Source organism: Spermophilus citellus, assembly GCF_964194105.1.
Source record: "Spermophilus citellus genome assembly, chromosome: 13".
NCBI lineage: Eukaryota > Metazoa > Chordata > Mammalia > Rodentia > Sciuridae > Spermophilus > Spermophilus citellus.
The window spans coordinates 96330303-96349342 of record NC_138193.1 but is presented as its reverse complement, the minus strand read 5'-3'; the positions used below and the strand labels follow the sequence as shown (position 1 = coordinate 96349342).

The following is a 19040-nucleotide window of genomic DNA, read 5'->3' as shown; positions in this document are numbered from 1 at the left end:
TTGTCACTGTTGAACATCAGAGGGAGCTCACAGTAGCGCAGCTAGGATACCAGTGGCCCAGCCCTTTCCTTGGCCTTGGCCCCTCTCTGTCCCCAACAGACCCTCTCTGTCCCCAACAGACCCTCTCTGTCCCCAACAGACCCTCCCTAAGGGCAAGCACAGAATAGGCCACTAAGGCCCTTAGCTCCCTCACTGCTATACCCAGTGGCTCAGTCCTGCTTTTCTTCCAAATATCTTCCACCCCCACAGTGCCTTCCGGGCCCTCCTTCCTGACAGTTCCAGTAAAGACGGATGCATCTCTGATTCCAAATGAAGTCAAGTTGCTTCCTACAGGGCTCCTGAATCTTGGGAAAATGAAGGGATATATGTGTCTAGGCACTGTGTCAGGGTCCTGGAGGTCCCCAACAATTAAGAAGCCCTGGTGCTCAATATAGTGGGATGTGCTTGTAATCCCAGATACTTGGGAGGATGAGGCATTGCAAGTTCAAGGCCAGTCTCAGCAATTAGCAAAGCTCTAGGCAACTTAACGAGAACTTGTTTCAAAATAAAAATTAAAAAGTTCTTGAGATGTAGCTCAATGGTTAAGCATCCTTGTGTTCAATCCCAGTAACAACAAAAAGCCCTGGAGAGGCACTGGAATGTTCTACAACACTGAGGCAATGAGTTCATCCAGTTATGTGGATCTGCCTGATGGCTCACATCTCTGTTGTCCCTTTTAGCCAAAGTCTAGGATTACAGGAAAGGTGGCCTGACAGAGAGAAGACTGGAGGAGGACTCAGAGCTGGGTTGAGACAGCGGCTTTGGAGGCGGGGCCCCATGGCAAGTGGTAGAAGCAGAGTTGCCAAGGCTTGATTACTAGTTGAAAGTAAGGGCTAGGGAGAATGTTTCCAGGTTGGGGGACCACGTAAAATGTGATAACCTTAGTTGGATAGGAGATAAGAGGACCCAGCTCAGGTGTGACTGTTGAGATGGAGATACCTACAAATGTCTTGGGGGATGTGAGGGACACAGCTGGAGTTGGGGGTCTTCACTAAGTCAGCAGTACATAGTAAGAGAGGCCACTGCAGATATGGTGTCTCCGTCTAGGGCTCAGCGATAAGGGGACCACATGGCCCAGTTCCCTTTTACACCTGCTGTCTGGTGTCTGGGTTATGCCTGTTGTCTTGGCAGGGCAGGGAGGCAGTGAGTACCTCCTTTACTCTCTAAAACATCCCAGTTTGGATGACATATGGTCACCCTACTCAAGAGAGACCCTGTGGGGTAGAAGGAAAAATGAATCTAGGGTACAACCTTTCTATTCACTGGCCTTTTTCACCACTTCACCCTTCTATTCCCTTCTTAGAGCCCTGTATTTTCACCTTTCTCTCCCTCTCCCCCCCTTTCTCTCTCTTTCTTTCTTTTTGTAATGAAAGTTGAAACCAGAGGTGTTATGCCACCAAGTTACAATCCCAGACCTTTTTATTTATTTGCTTAGGACCTCACTAGATTGCTGAGGCTGGCCGGGAACTTGTAATCCTCCTGTCTCAGTCTCCCAAATTACTGGAATTACAGTCATGAGACACTACCACCAGCTTGATTTCTTTGTCCTTTCTGCCACCCATCCCCTTCCCACTTCCCTGAGAATTACCCCACCCACCCCAGCCCCAAGATAAATTGGATCCCCAAGGTACCCCAAATCACTGGGTTGGCTGAAGGGAAAGAAAGCCTTCCCCTGTGGTTGGTGGGTGAGGGATGGTGTGGAGGGCAGGTGGCATGGAGTGGCAGCCAGCCTTCAGTCAGGCTCTGCTCCTTAAAACTCTGTGTACCTTGGAGCAAAGCACTTCCATTCTCAGGGTCTCAGTTCCCTCTTGCAACAGGTGGAGATGGGGCCAGTGATACAAAACATTTCTTTTCCTGAGAAGTTTTCAAGCTATATGGTGACATTTCTCTTGGGGTTGAGACCGGATATTGTCACCTCAGAAGGGAGGGTTTCGTATGTATGTATGGCCCTCCCGAGGGTCCCCAGGCTGAGGACTAGAGTCAATGGAGCCCTTGAAGGATCAGCCAAGGTACACCAAGGCCCACTTCTTATTGGTGTAGCATTGTTGGCCTGCCCGCTACAGTCCTGCACCAGCCACTGACCACCTGCAGAGGGCGCCGCAGACACACCGAGGGCGAAGGGGTTCTCAGGATGGGTAGCGAGGCCAAGGCCACACCGGCAGCTTCTGGGAAGGGTTTCCCAAAGGGAGCACCGGAGCTGGAGCCTAAAGGGGTTGGAAGGAGGAGGAGACCAGGAAAGGAAGAGCAGGCTTGGGGGTGTAACTCAAATGTATACCGACCTGGGAGAACTGACCACTGGTTACGAGCTCAAGCCTTAGTTTCCTCATTTATAGAATGGACCCAAGGACTAGTGAAAACCGGGTAAGAAGGCGCCAGGAACTCGGAAAGTGGTCTACGAGGGAGGAGTAGCGGTGGTACCAGGCAATGAGATTTGCAGTCAACCTGGTTTCAAGTTTTGACTGTCACCTGCTCCTACGCCTCAGTTTGCTCCACGGTGAAGTGGGAACCACGAAGCTGCCTCGCTCGGCTCTGCGAAGCTGGACGCTAGAAGCAGGAACCACTGATAGGTTCGCAGCCCCCGAACTCAGAACAGGCGTTTTGGGTAATGGAACAGGATCATCTCGGGGGACTTCTCGTTTCACAAGGGGCGCGACATCCCTTCCAGGGGGTTAAGGGGACCCAGACATATTCCGCTGGGAAGGGGAGGCCGATCTCCACCCGGTCGCGCAGATACCACTTCGGAACTTCGTTTTCCTCCCAGCCCCCCCCCATCTCCCCGGTCACTGGCTGTCACCTGGGTGCCGGGGAGAGCCGCCCGCTAGCGGCCGGAGGGGGGCGGGCCTTGGCTTCAGGCGCGGGCGGGGCGAGGGGCGGGGGCGAAGGGGCCGACCGAGGAGGGGGCGGGCGCCCCGCGGGAGGCCGGCCACGTGACGCCCGCCGCCCGGCGGGGCTGCCTACCCCGGAGCGACGCGGCGGCCCCAGGAGGTTGCGGCGGGCGCGGAGCCCCGGCCGCGCGGGACTGGCCGTCGGGGCCCCGGGACGGCGGCCCCGGGGGCGCCCATGCCATGGAGAAGCTGGCGGCCGGGCTGGCCGGCCTGCGCTGGAGCATGGGCGCCTTCCCACTTGATCTCATCGTCAGCCGCTGCCGCCTGCCCACGCTCGCCTGCCTCGGACCAGGTACCCAGGGGCCTGGGGAGCTGGCCTGGGGTCCGTGGGGGAAATCCCGGGGCTCTGCTGGTGCTGGCGGCGCCGCGTGGAGGATTCGGTCCTTGCCCTCCCGGCTCCCGAGGGCTGACCCCACGCGGCTCCTTGAGCGCTTCCCCAGGACACCCCGGGCCCAGGAGCCCAGGATCCGCCTCCTAGGCCCCACGGACCGGCACAGGACAGAAACCGGGGACAGAGTCCAGGACCGAGTTTTCTGGCCCCTCGGGAGCCCGGAGTGCAGTCGAGCCACCGCGCCCGTCCCGTCGGTGCACCCCTTTCCCCGCTGCCCCTTAGCCCCCGCCCTGGCCGCGCCCCCCTCGTTCCCTTTGTCTGTGGCCTCCCACCTCATCCTGCCGCATCCCTTGGGCACCTTACTCCGTCTTTACCCCTCTGGCACTCCCTAGTCCCGTTTGGCCCTTTCTAGGACTCTTTCGGCACCCTCTTCTGGCATCCCGGAGAGCGGCCTCCGGTCCAGCGGACAGACGGGCTACCTTCCGGAGAGGCCCGAGTGAGCGGGCCCTGCCGCCAGACATCCCCCCAAGATCCTTCCACTCCCCGACCTCTGGACCCACTTCTCCATAGGACCCAGGGTCCCGGGCTGTTCCGCTGATGGGACCGTACATGGGGGCCTGAGAAGAGACGCCTGGAGGTTGCATGGATCGAGGGGACCGTTTGGGGGAAGAGGGGTTGCTTGGCTGGGGGAGGGGCGGGAGCTGGGGCTGGCTGCCAGGCCGGGGGTTTTGTGTGTGAGAAGAATAGGGGTTTGGCCCGCGTTGGCACACTCGCTTCCCTGAATGCTAATAGGGCTCCTCTGCTCTCCTTTCCGCCGGCCCGGCAGCCCCTCCTCCGACCCACAGCGGCACAGAGTGGGATACTCCCTAAGAGAGCACACATACCGGGGCCGCCTGGTTGTCCCACTCTTGTTCTCAGGATCGGTACTGATGGTCACCCTGTGATCCTGAGACTGTCGGTGTCAGCAGCAAGGCTGTGTATGTCTGCGTGTAAATGGGATATGCTGTTCTGGGTGCTTCCTGGCTACTTCCCACACAACCTCTTGGTCATCTCCCCTGCCTGGGCGCTTTTTCTGAGCTCCTCAGTCTAACAGAGCTGCTTGGGGGCTCTGTTGGCACCTGTCTTGTCTCCTGCTGTGCACCCCATTATAACGGTCAGTTTCTTGTCCTCAGCTGCAAGCTCCTAGAGGGAGGGCATCTTTGCCTAACAAAGGTTGTGGATTAAATGAAAGAATAAGTGAACAATGGTGTGATGGCCCTGCGGTTTTGTCAGTGTGTGCCTCTGGCTGTGTTCACCATTAGAGTGTGAATGTGATCAGATTGTGTGTCCTTGAAGGTCCCTGTGTGCCTCTGCATTTGGGAGGGACCCCATGGTGGCATCATGAATTTGAGTGATGTTGTTTGGGTGACAAGTACCTGTCTCTGTAGGCTGTTGTGATTGAACTGTTGGTGATCATGACCTATGGCTCTTGGTGTATGTCTGTGTGGCTTTGGCCTGTGTTCCTACGGAAGAATGGGAGGGGCTCAGCGGAGCTCCAGCAAGAGATTGTAGAGTTCAGAGCTTCTTCTGACCCAGGAGGTGAAGAGTTGAGGAGGAAGACTCAGGTGACACCTTCTCTGTAACACACACACACACACACACACACACACACACACACACACACCAATAGGAACACTGCAAGCCTTGAATACCACTCCCATCCTCCCACCCCCAACTTAATGGAGGCCACATATTTTATGGAGGCTGAGCCATCAGAGTAAACCATTTCCCGTCTGGCTGACTGGCAGAAATTTAGTAAGTTGTGTCTGAGGGGACTGGGAAGGAGTAGTGCCCCACCCCCACCCCCACCCTGTCCACCAGCTGCAGCCAGGAGATGCCTGCCCATCAGCCTCCTGGAAGCTGGGCTGCCCGTCCTGCTCCCCTGGAAACCGTTGCTGGGGTTGCAGCCTCCTGGGCTCAGGCCCTTTCCAACTCCAATGCCTCAGCCCCAGTGCTGCTTCCCTGGACTGGGCTCCCAACTACTGCCTTTTAAATCTGCCCCCCTCCACCCCCTTATGAAGGGCCAGGAGAGGAAGGACTTCTGTGAGATGGGGTATGGTATCGGGGGCTCTTCCCCTGCCTTTGAAAGGGCTTATAGCCTATGCAGTGGGCTGAAAGGCTGTCCATGAGAAAGCCCGGAATCAGCTCCTGTAACACTGCCATTCTCCTGACCTCAATGACCTGTGGCTCCGAGGAAGTTCTCACAGCTGGGACCCACAAGGGACAGTCCCTTCTCAGTCCTCTCTACTCCCCCAACAAGGCCCTCCTTGCCTGCCTGGCACTGGCTTGGGCACCAAGGGTCCTACTGGGGTGAATTTGCCTGGTCCTGAGCTTCAGCGCCCATCTCCAGTCCATCTTTATCTCCTTCACTCCACCCCCAGCCCAAGCCACTGTTCTACTCTTTTGAGTCCCCAGACACTCTCTGTTTAGTGCATCAAACTTGCTGTTCTCATGTCCCAGGAGGCCTGAGGGCTCTTGGAGGGCAGAGGCCGGCTGTGCTCATCCTCTGGGAGTCTCCAGCTCCTCTCAGGCCAGGACAGCAAGCATTCCGTGATAAATGAGGGCCTTGGCTGGGCTAGGGGGGAGGCCCCATTGGGAGTCAGGGCTCTGAGAGGCTCAAGCCTGACTCACAGCCAAAAAGCCACAGCTGGCATCCACCTGTCCCTTGAGTATTGCTGACCTGGATGGGGATCAGATCATGGGGAGTTGTCACCAGGCAGGGTCTTGGTCTGAGGAGTTCACCCTGCTTGTTTTTCTGCCCCTCCTAACGTTCCCTCTTCCTTTCCCTCCTCCTCTGTCCTTCTTTCTTCTCCCAGGGGAATATGCTGAGGGCGTCAGTGAGCGAGACATCCTGCTCATCCACTCTTGCCGCCAGTGGACAACGGTGACAGCTCATACCCTGGAAGAGGGCCACTATGTCATAGGGCCCAAGATCGACATCCCCCTGCAATACCCAGGTGTGCCCAGCCAGGGACAGATGACATAAAGGCTTTGGGCTGGGGGTTGGGAGAACAGAGGTAGAGGGGAAGCTGTTGGTGATCACCTTTCATTGAAGCTGCAGAGGTGAGCGAGGAAGGACATGGCTGGCAGGGTGGTAGTTAGGGTCAGGGTGGGAGTTAGGGCCAAGTGGTGTCCCTGTTGTCCTGTGGCGTCTTGGGTTCTGGAGAGGTGGCTCTCAGGTTTACAAACCTTTGTTCACATTTTATTTTAGAATAGATTGTTTTTTAGAGAAAGAGAAGAGAGAGAAATATTTTTTTTAGTATTTATTTATTTATTTTTTCAGTTTTCAGTGGACACAACATCTTTATTTTATTTTTATGTGGTGCTGAGGATCGAACCCAGCACCCCGCGCATGCCAGGCGAGCGCATTACCACTTGAGCCACATCCCCAGCCCTAGAATAGATTTTAATGATTAAATAGATTTGTAATGATTAAATCACTACAAATTAAATCTTACCCCTAATTGAAGGCCTTCAGTGTATGCCTTGAGCTGCCTCATTAACCTTTTTTTTGTGTGTGCAGATCCCCATCGAAAAGATCTCCTGCCAGGATCTCAGTATTGTCCAATCACAACCTTCAGAAACCTAGCGATCCCTGTCAGCGTTGATTCTCTTTTCCTAGTTTTTGGGTTAAACTCACTGCTTTCCTTGATTGGCTTTATAAGCAAATGTTAAAGCTTTGAATTAAGGATTATACTTTTATGTCTTTTATTTATGATGGTGATTGTATAAGATTGTTTGCTGTGCACTGTGGCGCACACTGTAAACCTGATAATTTGGGAGACTGAGGCAGGAGGATTTTAGGTTCTAGGCCAGCCTCAGCGACTTAGGAACCTGAACAACTTAGTAAGACCCTATGTCAAAATAAAAAATAAAGAAGGCTAGGGATGTACTTCAGGGATAGAGCAGCCCTAGGTTCAATCCCTAATATTTGGGGGGGGGGGCAAAGATTTTGTTTGAAGAAAGGGTTCTGCTGACAGCAACAAAAGCAGCCCTTTCATTCTGCAGATGATGAAATCTAGTACCTAAGGAGGACAGTGACCTGCCCAGGGTCACACAGCAAGTAAGGGAAGGTAAAGGCCAGCAGCGAGGTGTCTTGACTACTGGACTGGTGCTTGCCCGTGGTGCCAAGAATGCAGGGCTGTCGTCCCTGGTGTGGGAGGGATGAGAGTCTGGTGGTCCAGTCCTAGAGTGTCCCATTTGAGCCAGGGTGTGACAGCTGTTCCAGACCCTGGGTTGAGCAGTTATTTCATCCTCACAGCTTGTGAGAAAGGGGCACATCCCTTAACTTACCCAAGACTGAGACTCCAGATCTTCGGTAGCTAGTCCTGTGTTTTTCACTGCAGTGTGACTTCCCGACAAAAGCTGAGAACCTTTTGAGCTGGAAAGTCTTGCAGTCCCATTGACAGGTGCCACTACCTCCATCAGCCTCCCCTTGATTTGGGACAGGGCTAAGTAAACCCTTTTCACAGACTTCAGCTCTTTACAACGCCCCCACTCCCGCGTGGGGTTGCTACTTCAAAACCTCCCCACACTCATGAAAAGGTGAGGAAATTATCCCAGTGGCTTCCTGACTTTGGCTTCTGCCCTGACTGCAGGCTTTGGGGGCCGCCTGGAGCTAGAAATGTCCTAGCCTCAGGATCTGGCAGTAGCTCCGGGAGAGGTATCAGGTCTAGGAATAAAGCAAAGGCTGGGTAAAGCCCTCACTGACAGAAAAGTGACTCCAGCAGGGACTTCTTTCATTTCAGTTGCATGATTAAAACTGGGAAACCAAGGTACAGAGTCTTCCCGGGAATTATGGGCCCAGGGGACCTCAACCCTGTCATCTGTCTCTTTTGGTGCTCCCTGCAGGCAAGAGTAGGGTGGGCGCAATAGGCGACAGCTGGCCTACCGAGGGTGGCCGCCCCAGCCCGGCCTTCCCGCTGGGCCGCTGCGGGGTGGGCGGCCTAGGGTTGACGGGTTGACGAGGAGGCTGATTTGCAGGCCAGGCGCCGAGCTCTCCGGATGAATTAGTAATGGTGCTCCGAGGGCAGGGCGGCCGGCTGCGGACCGCGGAGAGAGCCACGGCCAGGTGGGGGAGGGGAAGGAAGAAGAGGGAGGGCGAGCCGGCGACGCTGCCTGGTGACCCGGGTCTCCACTGCGGCCCTCTGAAGTCCGGAGGACCTGATTTCGCTGAGAATCCCCGCTGAGGGGCTGCGCGTCGTTCCCAGGGGGCGCCACTTCCCCAGCATTGCCTGAACTTGTGCCCGGCGGAACACTGGGCAGGTGCGCGGGGTGAGCCACGAAGAATGCTTCCATTTTACAAACGGAAAACTGCAGCTGGGGAGATTAGATAATTTGCCTAGGGTCCTCCAGCTGGTTGGTGGCCGACTGATTCTAAAAACGTGCTTCATCCACCGTATTCTTACTTCCTCCTTTTCTGTTTGCGGTTCTGGGGAATCGAACTCGGTCTTGCGCGCTAGGCGAGCGCTCTGCCACGTAGCTACACCTGGGGGTCTTTGTTGAGCTGGGGTCAGCTGCTGGGGGAAGGGGCGGTGAAAAAAACCTGCTGCAGCCCCCAAAGTGCTTCAGAATGGAAGGGCGGATCAGCGCAGCTCCAATGTGTTCTGGGAAGAACGGGGCAGGGATTAGGGCAGGGCGAGGGAGGCCAGGGTGGGACAATCCCTAGAGCGGTGGGGGACCCTGCCTCCCTTGTGGGGAGAGGCTGGAGAGGAAGCCTCAGTGGGGAGGAGAAGGCTTCCTAGGGCCGAAGCATCACTCCCAGGAGGTCTCTCTTCCTTCCTCCCACCAGTAATGACCGGTGCTGAGCGGCCGAGGGGGGCGGTGCTGGGTGCCATGGTTACATCGATCTTCCCTGCCACATCCTCCCTAGGCTTCAGTCCAGACTTGGCTCCAAATCTCCCCACAGGGGGCAGCGAGCATTTCTCCCTGCTTGACTGCTTGTGGTTGGGGCAGAGGTTATGTATGGATGGATATGGGGGAGGTGCTGCGGATGAAGGGGACTGCTTGCTCACTGGTGGTAAGGTAGCAGAGTTCCTGCTTCCTGACCCCAGCACCCTCTCCCCATTTAATTTCTCTCTCTCTCTCTCTCTCTCTGTCTCTCCTTTTTTTTTTTTTTTTTTTTTTTGGTACTGGGGATTGAACTCAGGGGCACTCGACCATTGAGCCACAGCCCCAGCCCCAGCCCCAAGCCTTATTTTGTATTTAGAGAAGGTTCTCACTGAGTTGCTTATCGCCTTGGCTATTGCTGAGGCTGACTTTGAACTTGTGATTCTCCTGCTTCAGCCTCCAGAGCTACTGGGATTCAGGTGTGGGCCACCATGCCCAGCTCCCCCTTTTAATTTCTGTTGCCCTCTGGGGCCTTGGCACTTCTGAAACCTCTTTCTTTAGCATCCCAGGGAGTTAGGGCAGGAATGGGGCTTCCCCTCCCAGCCTGCTCTCAGGAATGTATCTTACCTTCCCCTTCTCTTTCTTGGCTTCCCTGCTTGCTTTCTCTCCCAGCTTCTTGATGCTGTGCTTCAGGTCCTGGCCCTAGCCCTGGCCCTCTACTCTTCATGGCCTGTGACTGGAATATCTTAGTCTAGGTCTCTGAGTGAACTTTCGGGACTTCAGGACCCTCCATCAACACATACTGTATACAACATTGTGCGTCCATGTTAGGAGCAGTGTGGGCATTCTTCTAGGATGTGGGTCCCCCCAGGGTCCCTGAGCTACTCTTTCCTGAGCCATCAAACTTGACAGCTGAGGCTGACACCTGTGCACTGGTATTTACTGTTGTTCTGAATAGGTGTCCCCAGGCTCTGGGCCCTCACTGGTGGTGCTGTTCTGGAAGTACCACCTAGAGGCCCCTTCCTCCGGCTTCCAGAAACTGCCCCACAACATGCTCCCTCCAGGTTCCCACTGGGGTCAACCTGGAGTTTGCCATTTCCATTCTCACTTCTAAGCTGAGTATCCTTTGTCCCTTCCTTCATCTCTCCTGTCATTTGAATCTGGGGAGTCTCCCTTCCAAGTATCCCCTGGTCTGGTTTTTTTGTTTGTTTGTTTCTTTTTTGGTTGTTGTTTTTTTCTGTTTTCTGGATCTTTTCCAGAACTTGTTACTGAACTGTTTATCCAACTGGTCTTCTGTTCATCTTAATAGAGTTCACCTGGATCATGGTCTATCCTTGTTCAAAACCTTCCTTATTTCTTACAGAATAAAGTCCTCTTGCCTTAGCACAGCATCCAGAGCCCTTTCAAATACAGTTTCTTTCTACTCTTCCTCCTGTCTTCCCTTCAGGCATGCACAATTTGGGGCAGATGACCTGTTTTGTGTCCCTGTCTTGGCTTGTGCTATTTGTCATGTGGAATGCCCATTCTGTAAAGTCCCTTTCATCCCCACTTTTTTTTTTTTTTTGTAATGGGGGTATTAAAGCAGGGACTCTTCCAATGAGGTGCATCCTCAGTTTTTATTTTTTTTAATGGATACAGTATCTTTTTATGTCTTTATTTTTATTTATGTGGTGCTGAGGATTGAACCCAGTGCCTCACAAGTGTGAGGCAAGGGCTCTACCACTGAGCTACAGCCCCAGCTCTCCAGTTTTTGGTTTGAAACAGAGTCTTGCTAAATTGCTGAGTCTGACCTCAAGCTTGTAATCCTCCTGTCTCAACCTCCCAAATCATGGGATTACAAGGCCTATGCCACTGTGTCTGGTGCCTTTGATTCTTAAGGTGCAGCTAAGTGATCTCCTCGCCCTCTCTTGGGCAGATTTCTTCCAACCCAGCAGTCCTCTAGCTCTTTTGTCATGAGTCTGGTATAACACCTGTCACATCCTGCTGTCATTAAGTACTTATTGGCTCACCCACTGTGTCTGAATTTCTTGGGGGGCAAAGTTACACAGAGTTGTTCCCCTTAAAGAGTCTAGCATGGTGACTGACAAGCCTCAGGGAGGAGGTGAGCAACTAGAGCCCAGCCAGATCCTTGTCTTAGCATCTCCTCCTGTCTTAGCTTCCCCAGCTATTGGGATTACAGGTGTAAACCACCATGCCAGGCAAGGGCTGTGTATTTTGCTGACTCAGCAGATGTGGGTGCACCATTAATGTTTGTGTCATAAATATGTGAGTGAACTGTGACAGAACCAATCACCAGGAGAACTAAAGACACCTCATCTTCTCTCCATTTGTTGTTTGCTCACCTGTATCAGACTCATTCTATAAAGACTGGAAGAGGCCATGTATCCAATGGCAGGGTGGTTCAAAGTGGTCCTTGTGCTTATGTGGGTGGGCACATAAAAGATGTGTGGCCAGTGACGTGAGATAGTTTTCATGAAGTGTCAGCGTCACAGATTAGCATCACTTCTTTAAAGTCTGTCTGCTGGGGCATCTGCTGAGTCAGCAAAATACATAGTCCCTGCCTGGCATGGTGGTGTATACCTGTAATCCCAGCAGCTCGGGAAGCTAAGACAGGAGGAGATGCTAAGACAGGAGGAGATACTAAGACAGGAGAAGATGCTAATACCAGGATGCTGGCTGGGCTCTGTTTGCTCACCTCCTCCTTTGAGGCTTGAGCTAGATGACCCTCCCCCTAAACCCATGCTAGAGCATACCTCCTTTTCTGCCCACCTGAGTTCCAGAGGGACTGGCTGAGATGAACGTAGCAAGAAGTAGGGGCCTAGGGGGCTCTTAGGATGCAGGCCTCAAGAAGGCAGGCCCCCAGCAATCTGTATCCCCCTGTACAGGGAAGTTCAAGCTCTTGGAGCAGGCCCGGGATGTGCGGGAGCCGGTGAGATACTTCAGCAGCGTGGAGGAGGTGGCCAGTGTCTTCCCTGACCGCATCTTTGTGATGGAAGCCATCACTTTCAGCGTCAAGGTCAGTCCTCCCAGCACTGTGCATGGTGCCCCTCACCATGGCCCCCTCCCTCAGGAACAACCCTGATAGTGACTGGAGAGTTGCCTTTAGGGTCTAGGAGGGAGAATGGCTTCTGGGAACTCATTGAGGGCTTTTGGCACAATCAGGCCACGTCTGAAGAACAGGGCCTAAGGACTTCTTGGGACAGGTGGTGTAGCAGGAGTGGTTTGGGGGAAGGTTATGCCATGACTTGGAGACACTTCAGGAGAGCCTGTCCTGGCACTGCAGCTGCCCTAGCACCCTTGGCATGTGTGGGGTATGACTGTAGTGGGCACACAGTGCAGAGTCCTAGTCTCTGTGCAGCAAGCTCTTCACTGATAATAAACCCTTTATTTCTTTCTTCTCCTTTTTGGTACTAGGGATTGAACCCAGGAGCGCTTTACCACTGAGCCACATCCCCATCCCTTTTTTATTTTTTTGAGACAGGTTCTCATTAAGTTGCCAAGGGCCTCAAGGACTTTGCCGAGGCTGACTATGAATTTGCTATCCTCCTGCCTCAACCTCCCACCAGCTGGGATTACAGGCATGGGCCACTACTACCGGCCAATAAACCCTTTACTTATCCATCAGTTCATTGCTCTTCACAGCCTTGTTGGATGGGTGGGACATTATCACTCAGATGGCAAAGATGATGTAGTAAGTTTGCTGTTTACTGAATGCTTTCCCTGTACTTAAAGTCTGTTCAATCCCACAGCAACTCTTAGAAGTGAGAGTTATCACATGAGGTAACTCAAGGCCCCCACAGGCAACCCATAAGGTTGCAAAGCCTCCACATGGCCTTTCCAGGAAGGGGCATGGGTTTCCTGGCCTTCTGTCCAGTGCTCTTGCTCTGGTTCAGTCCTGGGAGTGCTGCTCTCCTGACCTGGACAGCCCCGCGTGGCTTTCCTTGGGACCCTGGCCAAGCTTGGCCTTGTCTGTGGGATTCCCTAGGTGGTGTCGGGCGAGTTCAGCGAGGACAGCGAGGTGTATAACTTCACACTGCATGCGGGCGACGAGCTCACCCTCATGGGCCAGGCGGAAATTCTGTGCGCCAAGACCACCAAGGAGCGCTCGCGCTTTACCACGCTGCTGCGCAAGCTGGGCCGCGCCGGGGCGCTGGCCGGGGTGGGCAGTCCGGGGAGCGCGGGAGCTGCGGGCGGCGGTGGGGGTGCCAGGCCCATCAAAGGCAAGATGCCCTGCCTCATCTGCATGAATCACCGCACCAACGAGAGCCTGAGCCTGCCTTTCCAGTGCCAGGGCCGCTTCAGTACGCGCAGCCCGCTGGAGCTGCAGATGCAGGAGGGCGAGCACACAGTGCGCGCCATCATCGAGCGCGTGCGGCTGCCAGTGAACGTCCTGGTGCCCAGCCGGCCGCCGCGCAACCCCTACGACCTGCACCCGGTACGGGAAGGCCACTGCTACAAGCTGGTCAGCATCATCTCCAAGACCGTGGTGCTGGGGCTGGCGCTGCGCCGGGAAGGCCCGGCGCCTCTGCACTTCTTGCTGCTCACTGACACACCGCGCTTCGCGCTGCCGCAGGGCCTGCTGGCCGGGGACCCGCGTGTCGAGCGTCTGGTGCGCGACAGCGCCTCCTACTGCCGGGAGCGCTTCGACCCGGACGAGTATTCCACAGCCGTGCGCGAGGCGCCCGCCGAGCTCACCGAGGACTGCGCCAGCCCGCGTCGCGCGCGCCTCTGCCTGCCTGCGCCGTGCGCCCCGGGGCCCGCGCGTGCACTCGGCCCGCCCCTGCCCGCGCCCTCCACAGACCGCGACCAGGAGGAGTATGTGAGCCCGGACTGGGCAGGTGTGCCCGAGCCCGCCGCGCCGCCCGCCGAGATCCCCTATGAGGAGCTGTGGGCGCATCAGGCTCCCGAGAGCCTCGCGGAGGGCCTCGCCCGGCCGCCCCCAGGGCCAGACCTCATCTATTTTGGAGCCGCGGGGTCTCCGCGTTGCGAGCCGGAAGCGCCGCCGCCTCCCGTCCCTCCCAAATCAGAGGCGGTGAGTGAGCCTCCTGGGACTGAGGAAGGTGTTGCCAGAAGGGCAGCTTCATAACTGTATCCTCAAAGGAGGCTGCTGAGCTTTTCATGATGACCCTGGAGTGCGTGACAGAGGGTGACAAAGGAGTGCGGGGAAGGGAGAAAAAGACAAAACACTCAAGAGTTTTTGTAGGAAGGGACACCAGGGGACGTGTTATGGGAGGTGTGGGAGCAAAGGTGCCAGCAGGCCCCCAACCTCAGAGATTTGGGGCGTGTCTGGAAAGTGTCACCTGGAAGCTTCCGGAATCCTTTAAGTCATTTAGTAAAAAGAAGGTCCTGTGGTGAAATAAGTTCAGAAAATATTGAGTGTGATTCTTAGCCTTCATCTCTTTGCTTGAGAGTCACAGAGTGGTGGCATATTAAAGGCTCTGAAAAGTCCTGCATTAAGGAAACTTGATTGTTTCTTTTTAAAAGAAACCTTCATTTAAAATTTTTTAAGGGGCTGGGGATGTGGCTCAAGCGGTAGCGCGCTCGCCTGGCATGCGTGCAGCCCGGGTTCGATCCTCAGCACCACATACAAACAAAGATGTTGTGTCCGCCGAAAACTAAAAAAAAAAAAAAAAGATATTAAAAATTCTCTCGCTCTCTCTTTAAAAAAAAAATAAAATTTTTAAATGTTTATTTTTTAGTTGTAGTTGGACACAGTACCTTTATTTTATTTATTTATCTTTATGAGGTGCTGAAGATCCAACCCAGAGTTTCCCACGTGTGAGGCGAGAGCTCTACTGCTGAGCCACAACCCCAGTCCCTCATTTAAAAAATTTTTTTAAATATATTTTTAAGATGTTGATGGGCCTTTATTTCTATTCATTTATTTGTATGCAGTGCTAAGAATCGAACCCAGTACCTCACACATGCTAGGCAAGTGCTCTACTACTGAGCCACAACTCCAGCCCCAAGAAACCTGTTTAATACAGAGTTTCCAAAGCTTAATTGTCCACAGAACATTTTCCCTACCCATAATGCCATTAACATCCCAGGAAGTATTTGATCTATAAGAAAGCATAGGGAGGTGCTTTACCTATAAAGAAGGGATCCAGATGGCAGTGACTTGCTTACCTTTGTTTCCTCTATCACACAGTTTTCCTCTTTTTCTTGAGAAAGGAATATGTCTGTTTATCTTTCCTTTTTTTTTTTTTTTAAATCTACTTACAGGGGAATAGGTGTGTACTGTGGCAAAAGTGTGTGGATGAAATAGGCTGGGGTGGTGAGTGGCTGGGTGGGTAGTTGGGGTGTCTGGCAAGGCAGCCTCTTGGCAAACCTGGGCAAAGTGTCAGTCCCAGACAACCCTCTCCCAGCTACTTGGAAAAGGGAAGTTATGGGGTGTCAGTTGCCTGTGACAGTGGAGTCATGGCTCTCTGCCTACAGGTGAAAGAGGAGTGCCGCCTCCTGAATGCACCCCCTGTGCCTCCCCGGGGTGGCAGTGGCCGGCTCTCAGGCAGCCCCCCTGTGCCGCCCCGCTTCCCCAAGCTGCAGCCTGTCCACTCACCCAGCTCCAGCCTTTCCTACTATTCCTCTGGCCTCCAGGATGGGTGAGTCCCTCCCTTCTCCTGGTTCCTGGGTTCTCCTAAGGTGCATCAAGGGAGGGGAGGTGGGGAGTGCTGAGAAACGGTAGGAGGTGTGGCTTGTGCCCTGCCCTGTCTCTTCCTCCCTCTGCTCCTTTCCTTCCTAAGTGAGGAGGAGGGTTTGAGAGCAAGACTCTGGTTCTTTCCTGGGATTCCTGCAGGAGTGCTCCTGGCTAGTTTTCAAATTTTACTTAATTTTAATTTCCCACCTGTGTTTTCTGTGTCGGGGATGCTGGAAGAAAGAACAGGGCAGTCCCAGGGGCCTCAGCCTGGGGGCTGGTGTGCTGGCAGGACGTGGGAATGACTGACAGCTGTGGTCTGCTGCCTTGTGTGTGACCCCTTCCTTATTGCCTTGCTCTGCCTTATGTGTTTTATGTGTCGTGTCTCTGCTACAGCACGGGTTCCCGCAATGGCAGTGGCTCCCCGTCACCAGATGCCTACTCCCTCTATTGCTACCCTTGCACCTGGGGAGATTGCAAGGTGGGCGAGTCCTCCAGCCGCCCACCCCCAGGTCCTCTGCCCTCCACAACCACACAGCCCAGCCAGGCCTCTAGGGCCCTTGCAGAGCCCCTGAGTGGTCGAGCCCCCTCCCTTTTGGGGGCTGACACCCCAGTCAAGACCTACCATGGCTGTCCACCCCTGTTCAAGCCCTCCCACTCCCAGAGACGCTTTGCTCCCTTAGGAGCTCCCAACCCCTTCTCAGGGCCCACCTACCCAACAGGCCCTCCTGCCGCTTCTTCTGGGCCCACAACCTCCTCCAGTGCCTTGGCTACCTCCAGCCCTGCACATTCCCCAGGCCCAGCCTCCCCTGGCCAGGCCTATTCAGCTGCTCCTCCCTCTTCTCCCTCATCCTCTGAGTGGCAAGAACCAGCCCTGGAGCCCCTGGATCCCTTCGAGCTAGGGCAGAGCAGTTCTCCAGAGCTCGGTTTGCTGCGCTGTCAGGAGCCCAGAGTCATGGGGGCACCTGGGCCTGGACCCTGCCTTTCGCCACTTGGTCCCCCTAAAGCCTTTGAGCCAGGTTTGGTGCTGAGGCAGGTCCCTGCCTCACTGTCACCAGCTGCTCTGCAGGGGCCTGAGGCAGGAGGAGCCCAACTCTTTCTTACCCCAGGGCGGATGGAGGGTCCTCCTGCCAGTCCCCGGGATGGAGCCCCAGGCTTTGGAGGCCGGGATGCTCCCTCCTGGCAGCCCCCTGCAGACCTATCTGCGCTCTCCCTGGAGGAGGTCTCTCGCAGTCTGCGCTTCATTGGGCTCTCTGAGGATGTGGTGAGCTTCTTTGCCCGAGAACGTATTGATGGAAGCATCTTTGTGCAGCTCAGTGAGGATATCCTGGCCGACGACTTCCACCTCACCAAGCTGCAGGTCAAGAAGATCATGCAGTTCATCAAAGGCTGGAGGCCCAAGATATGAACTGCCTTGCCAGTCACTGCACTATTGGAATGCTGGCTCCGTCTGCCAGGGACAGAGCACTCTGAGAGGCAGGGCCTGCCTGTGGGAGAATCTTTCCAAGACTAAGACTGATCGGCAGCACTCAAAGTTACCAGGAGAGACACTTTGGGTGGTCTTCTGGGCTCAGATCCCTGCAAGGGGACATCTTGCCTTTGTGCAGAATATATGGGGAGGGGGTTGGAGGCACACCATGTACCAGACCTGGTGAAACATTTGCTGTGATTTTTAGTGGGGAGGATGGTGGTGTGTCAAGAGGTGGCCTTCACAGTGATGGGACACCTTCCCCTGCTCGGCAGCAATCCTTCACAATTACATGCTTCTCAAACCTGTAGGTTCAGGTTAGAGAGAAGGGAAGATGGCCCATAATTTAAGCACAAATGCCCCAAGTGCCCGCTCTCCTATGTGCTCTGTGGGTTTCTGGCCTGTGGCTGACCCAGAGTTAGGGGTGCGATTTGTGTCTCTGGGGTTCCCTTCCTTCTCTTTGCTTTCCCATGATATAGGTGCCTGGCCCTGAGCATAGGTTCAAGTACAAGCCTGTGTCACAGCACCTCAGAGGCTCCACCCCTGGTTTCTTGTTCTGGGTGACAACTTAGGAAGAGCACAGTTCTGCTGCTGACCTATCTAGTTAGGGAGGCAGGTGTTCCCCAGTGGTTTTTAGCCCCAGCTCCTGCTCCTCACCACAGCCAGCCATCCGTCTTGTCAGGTAGACTTGTCTCTGAAGACTGCTTTGTGGAAGAGCAGGTGGATTTCGGTCAGCTGCTCCTTCTTTCTAGAGTCAAGCAGTGGTCAACCACCCCACATTCCTGCCAGTCTCCTGCCCCCAGCATTGGGCTCTGATGGACATTTAGTGTCCTTCCCTGGTTTTCTGTCACTGGCATAGGAAGTTAGTTAGGTGAGAGAAAGGAAGGTAGCTTTGGAAAACCTGCCTTTCACTCCTCCTGCTCGCCTTCATGTACTTCAGATCAGATCTTTACACCGTTTGCTCTAGAGCCTGGTGACCTCCTTGGTTCCAGACCTCTGGGTCACTGTGTACAAGCCCATGCCACCAACTTCACTGTCACCACAATCTGAAGCACACTACTCCTAATGTTCACTGGGTCAGGGCCCATAGGCGGTAGCCTTCTTTTCTGCCTTACTGAGTCTGCCTAGATATTTATTTCCTGGGTTTCTTTTTATGGGTAGGTAAGCCATGCTGCTGCCCCTTCTGAGGGAGGGAAGTCAGAAAAGAGCACAGGAACAGAGACATTTGGTTTTCTCACAGATTGTTTTCATGAATCCTCAAGGACTAGTGAAATAAATGCTAGGCCCCTGGAGATTAGTGCAAGTGGAATTCTGGGTGTCAACAGCTTTCTTTTGGAGGGTCACAATGACCAATGGACACCATGCACATGCCTCCAGGCAGGAGATGGTTTTGGGATGGTGTGTGGATGTAGTCTATTCATATGTCCCCAGAGGCAGCTGGCAGCAGCCTTTACTCCCTTTTGCAAGCACCTCACCGGCTGCTGCCCTACAAGAACCTGCCAACTCCTAATGATTGGACATAATTTACACCCACCTGGTGCTATTGATGGAAAAGACCCAGACGTCAAATCTGGGCTCAAGTTCATCTTTTTGCATTATAGGCGTCTGAGGCTCTCAGATCCCCACACACAGAAAGCTGTTCATGGGCTAGATGGCACACACCTGTAATTCCAGCAACTTGGGAGGCTGAGGCAGGAGGATCTCAAGTTCAAAGCCAGCATCAGCGACTTAGTAATAAATTATAAAAAGGGCTGGGGATGTGGCTCAGTGGTTAAGTGCCCCTGGGTTCGATCCCTGGTGCCAAAAAAAGAAAAG

At 54.3% G+C, this 19040-nt stretch overlaps 1 protein-coding gene across 3 annotated transcripts; it reads left to right on the top strand.

Annotated features, from left to right (window-relative positions):
* Positions 1-2354: 2354 nt before the first annotated feature.
* On the top strand, positions 2355-17200 carry GAREM2 (GRB2 associated regulator of MAPK1 subtype 2). Of its 3 annotated transcripts, XM_081264665.1 has the most exons (7): positions 2355-2400; positions 2523-3216; positions 6111-6251; positions 12009-12139; positions 13109-14155; positions 15562-15725; positions 16154-17200. In XM_081264665.1, the coding sequence occupies exons 2-7, from the start codon at positions 3105-3107 to the stop codon at positions 17163-17165; spliced, it is 2607 nt and encodes an 868-aa protein (XP_081120791.1). In that variant the 5' UTR covers positions 2355-2400; positions 2523-3104; the 3' UTR covers positions 17166-17200. The 3 variants fall into 3 exon arrangements, with proteins under 3 accessions (XP_081120791.1, XP_081120790.1, XP_081120792.1); XM_081264664.1 differs by lacking the exons at positions 2355-2400; positions 2523-3216 and adding an exon at positions 4123-4833; XM_081264666.1 differs by lacking the exons at positions 2355-2400; positions 2523-3216 and adding an exon at positions 4724-4859.
* Positions 17201-19040: the final 1840 nt, after the last annotated feature.

What these genes read in the sequence shown, in the direction of transcription:
- GAREM2 (XM_081264664.1), top strand. Translation starts at nt 4,710, where the DNA reads ATGACCTATGGCTCTTGGTGTATGTCTGTGTGGCTTTGGCCTGTGTTC. An exon ending in AGCTTCTTCTGACCCAGGAG is followed by an intron (nt 4,834 to 6,110) that starts GTGAAGAGTTGA and finishes TTCTTCTCCCAG; the next exon opens with GGGAATATGCTGAGGGCGTC. An exon ending in CATCCCCCTGCAATACCCAG is followed by an intron (nt 6,252 to 12,008) that starts GTGTGCCCAGCC and finishes CCCCCTGTACAG; the next exon opens with GGAAGTTCAAGCTCTTGGAG.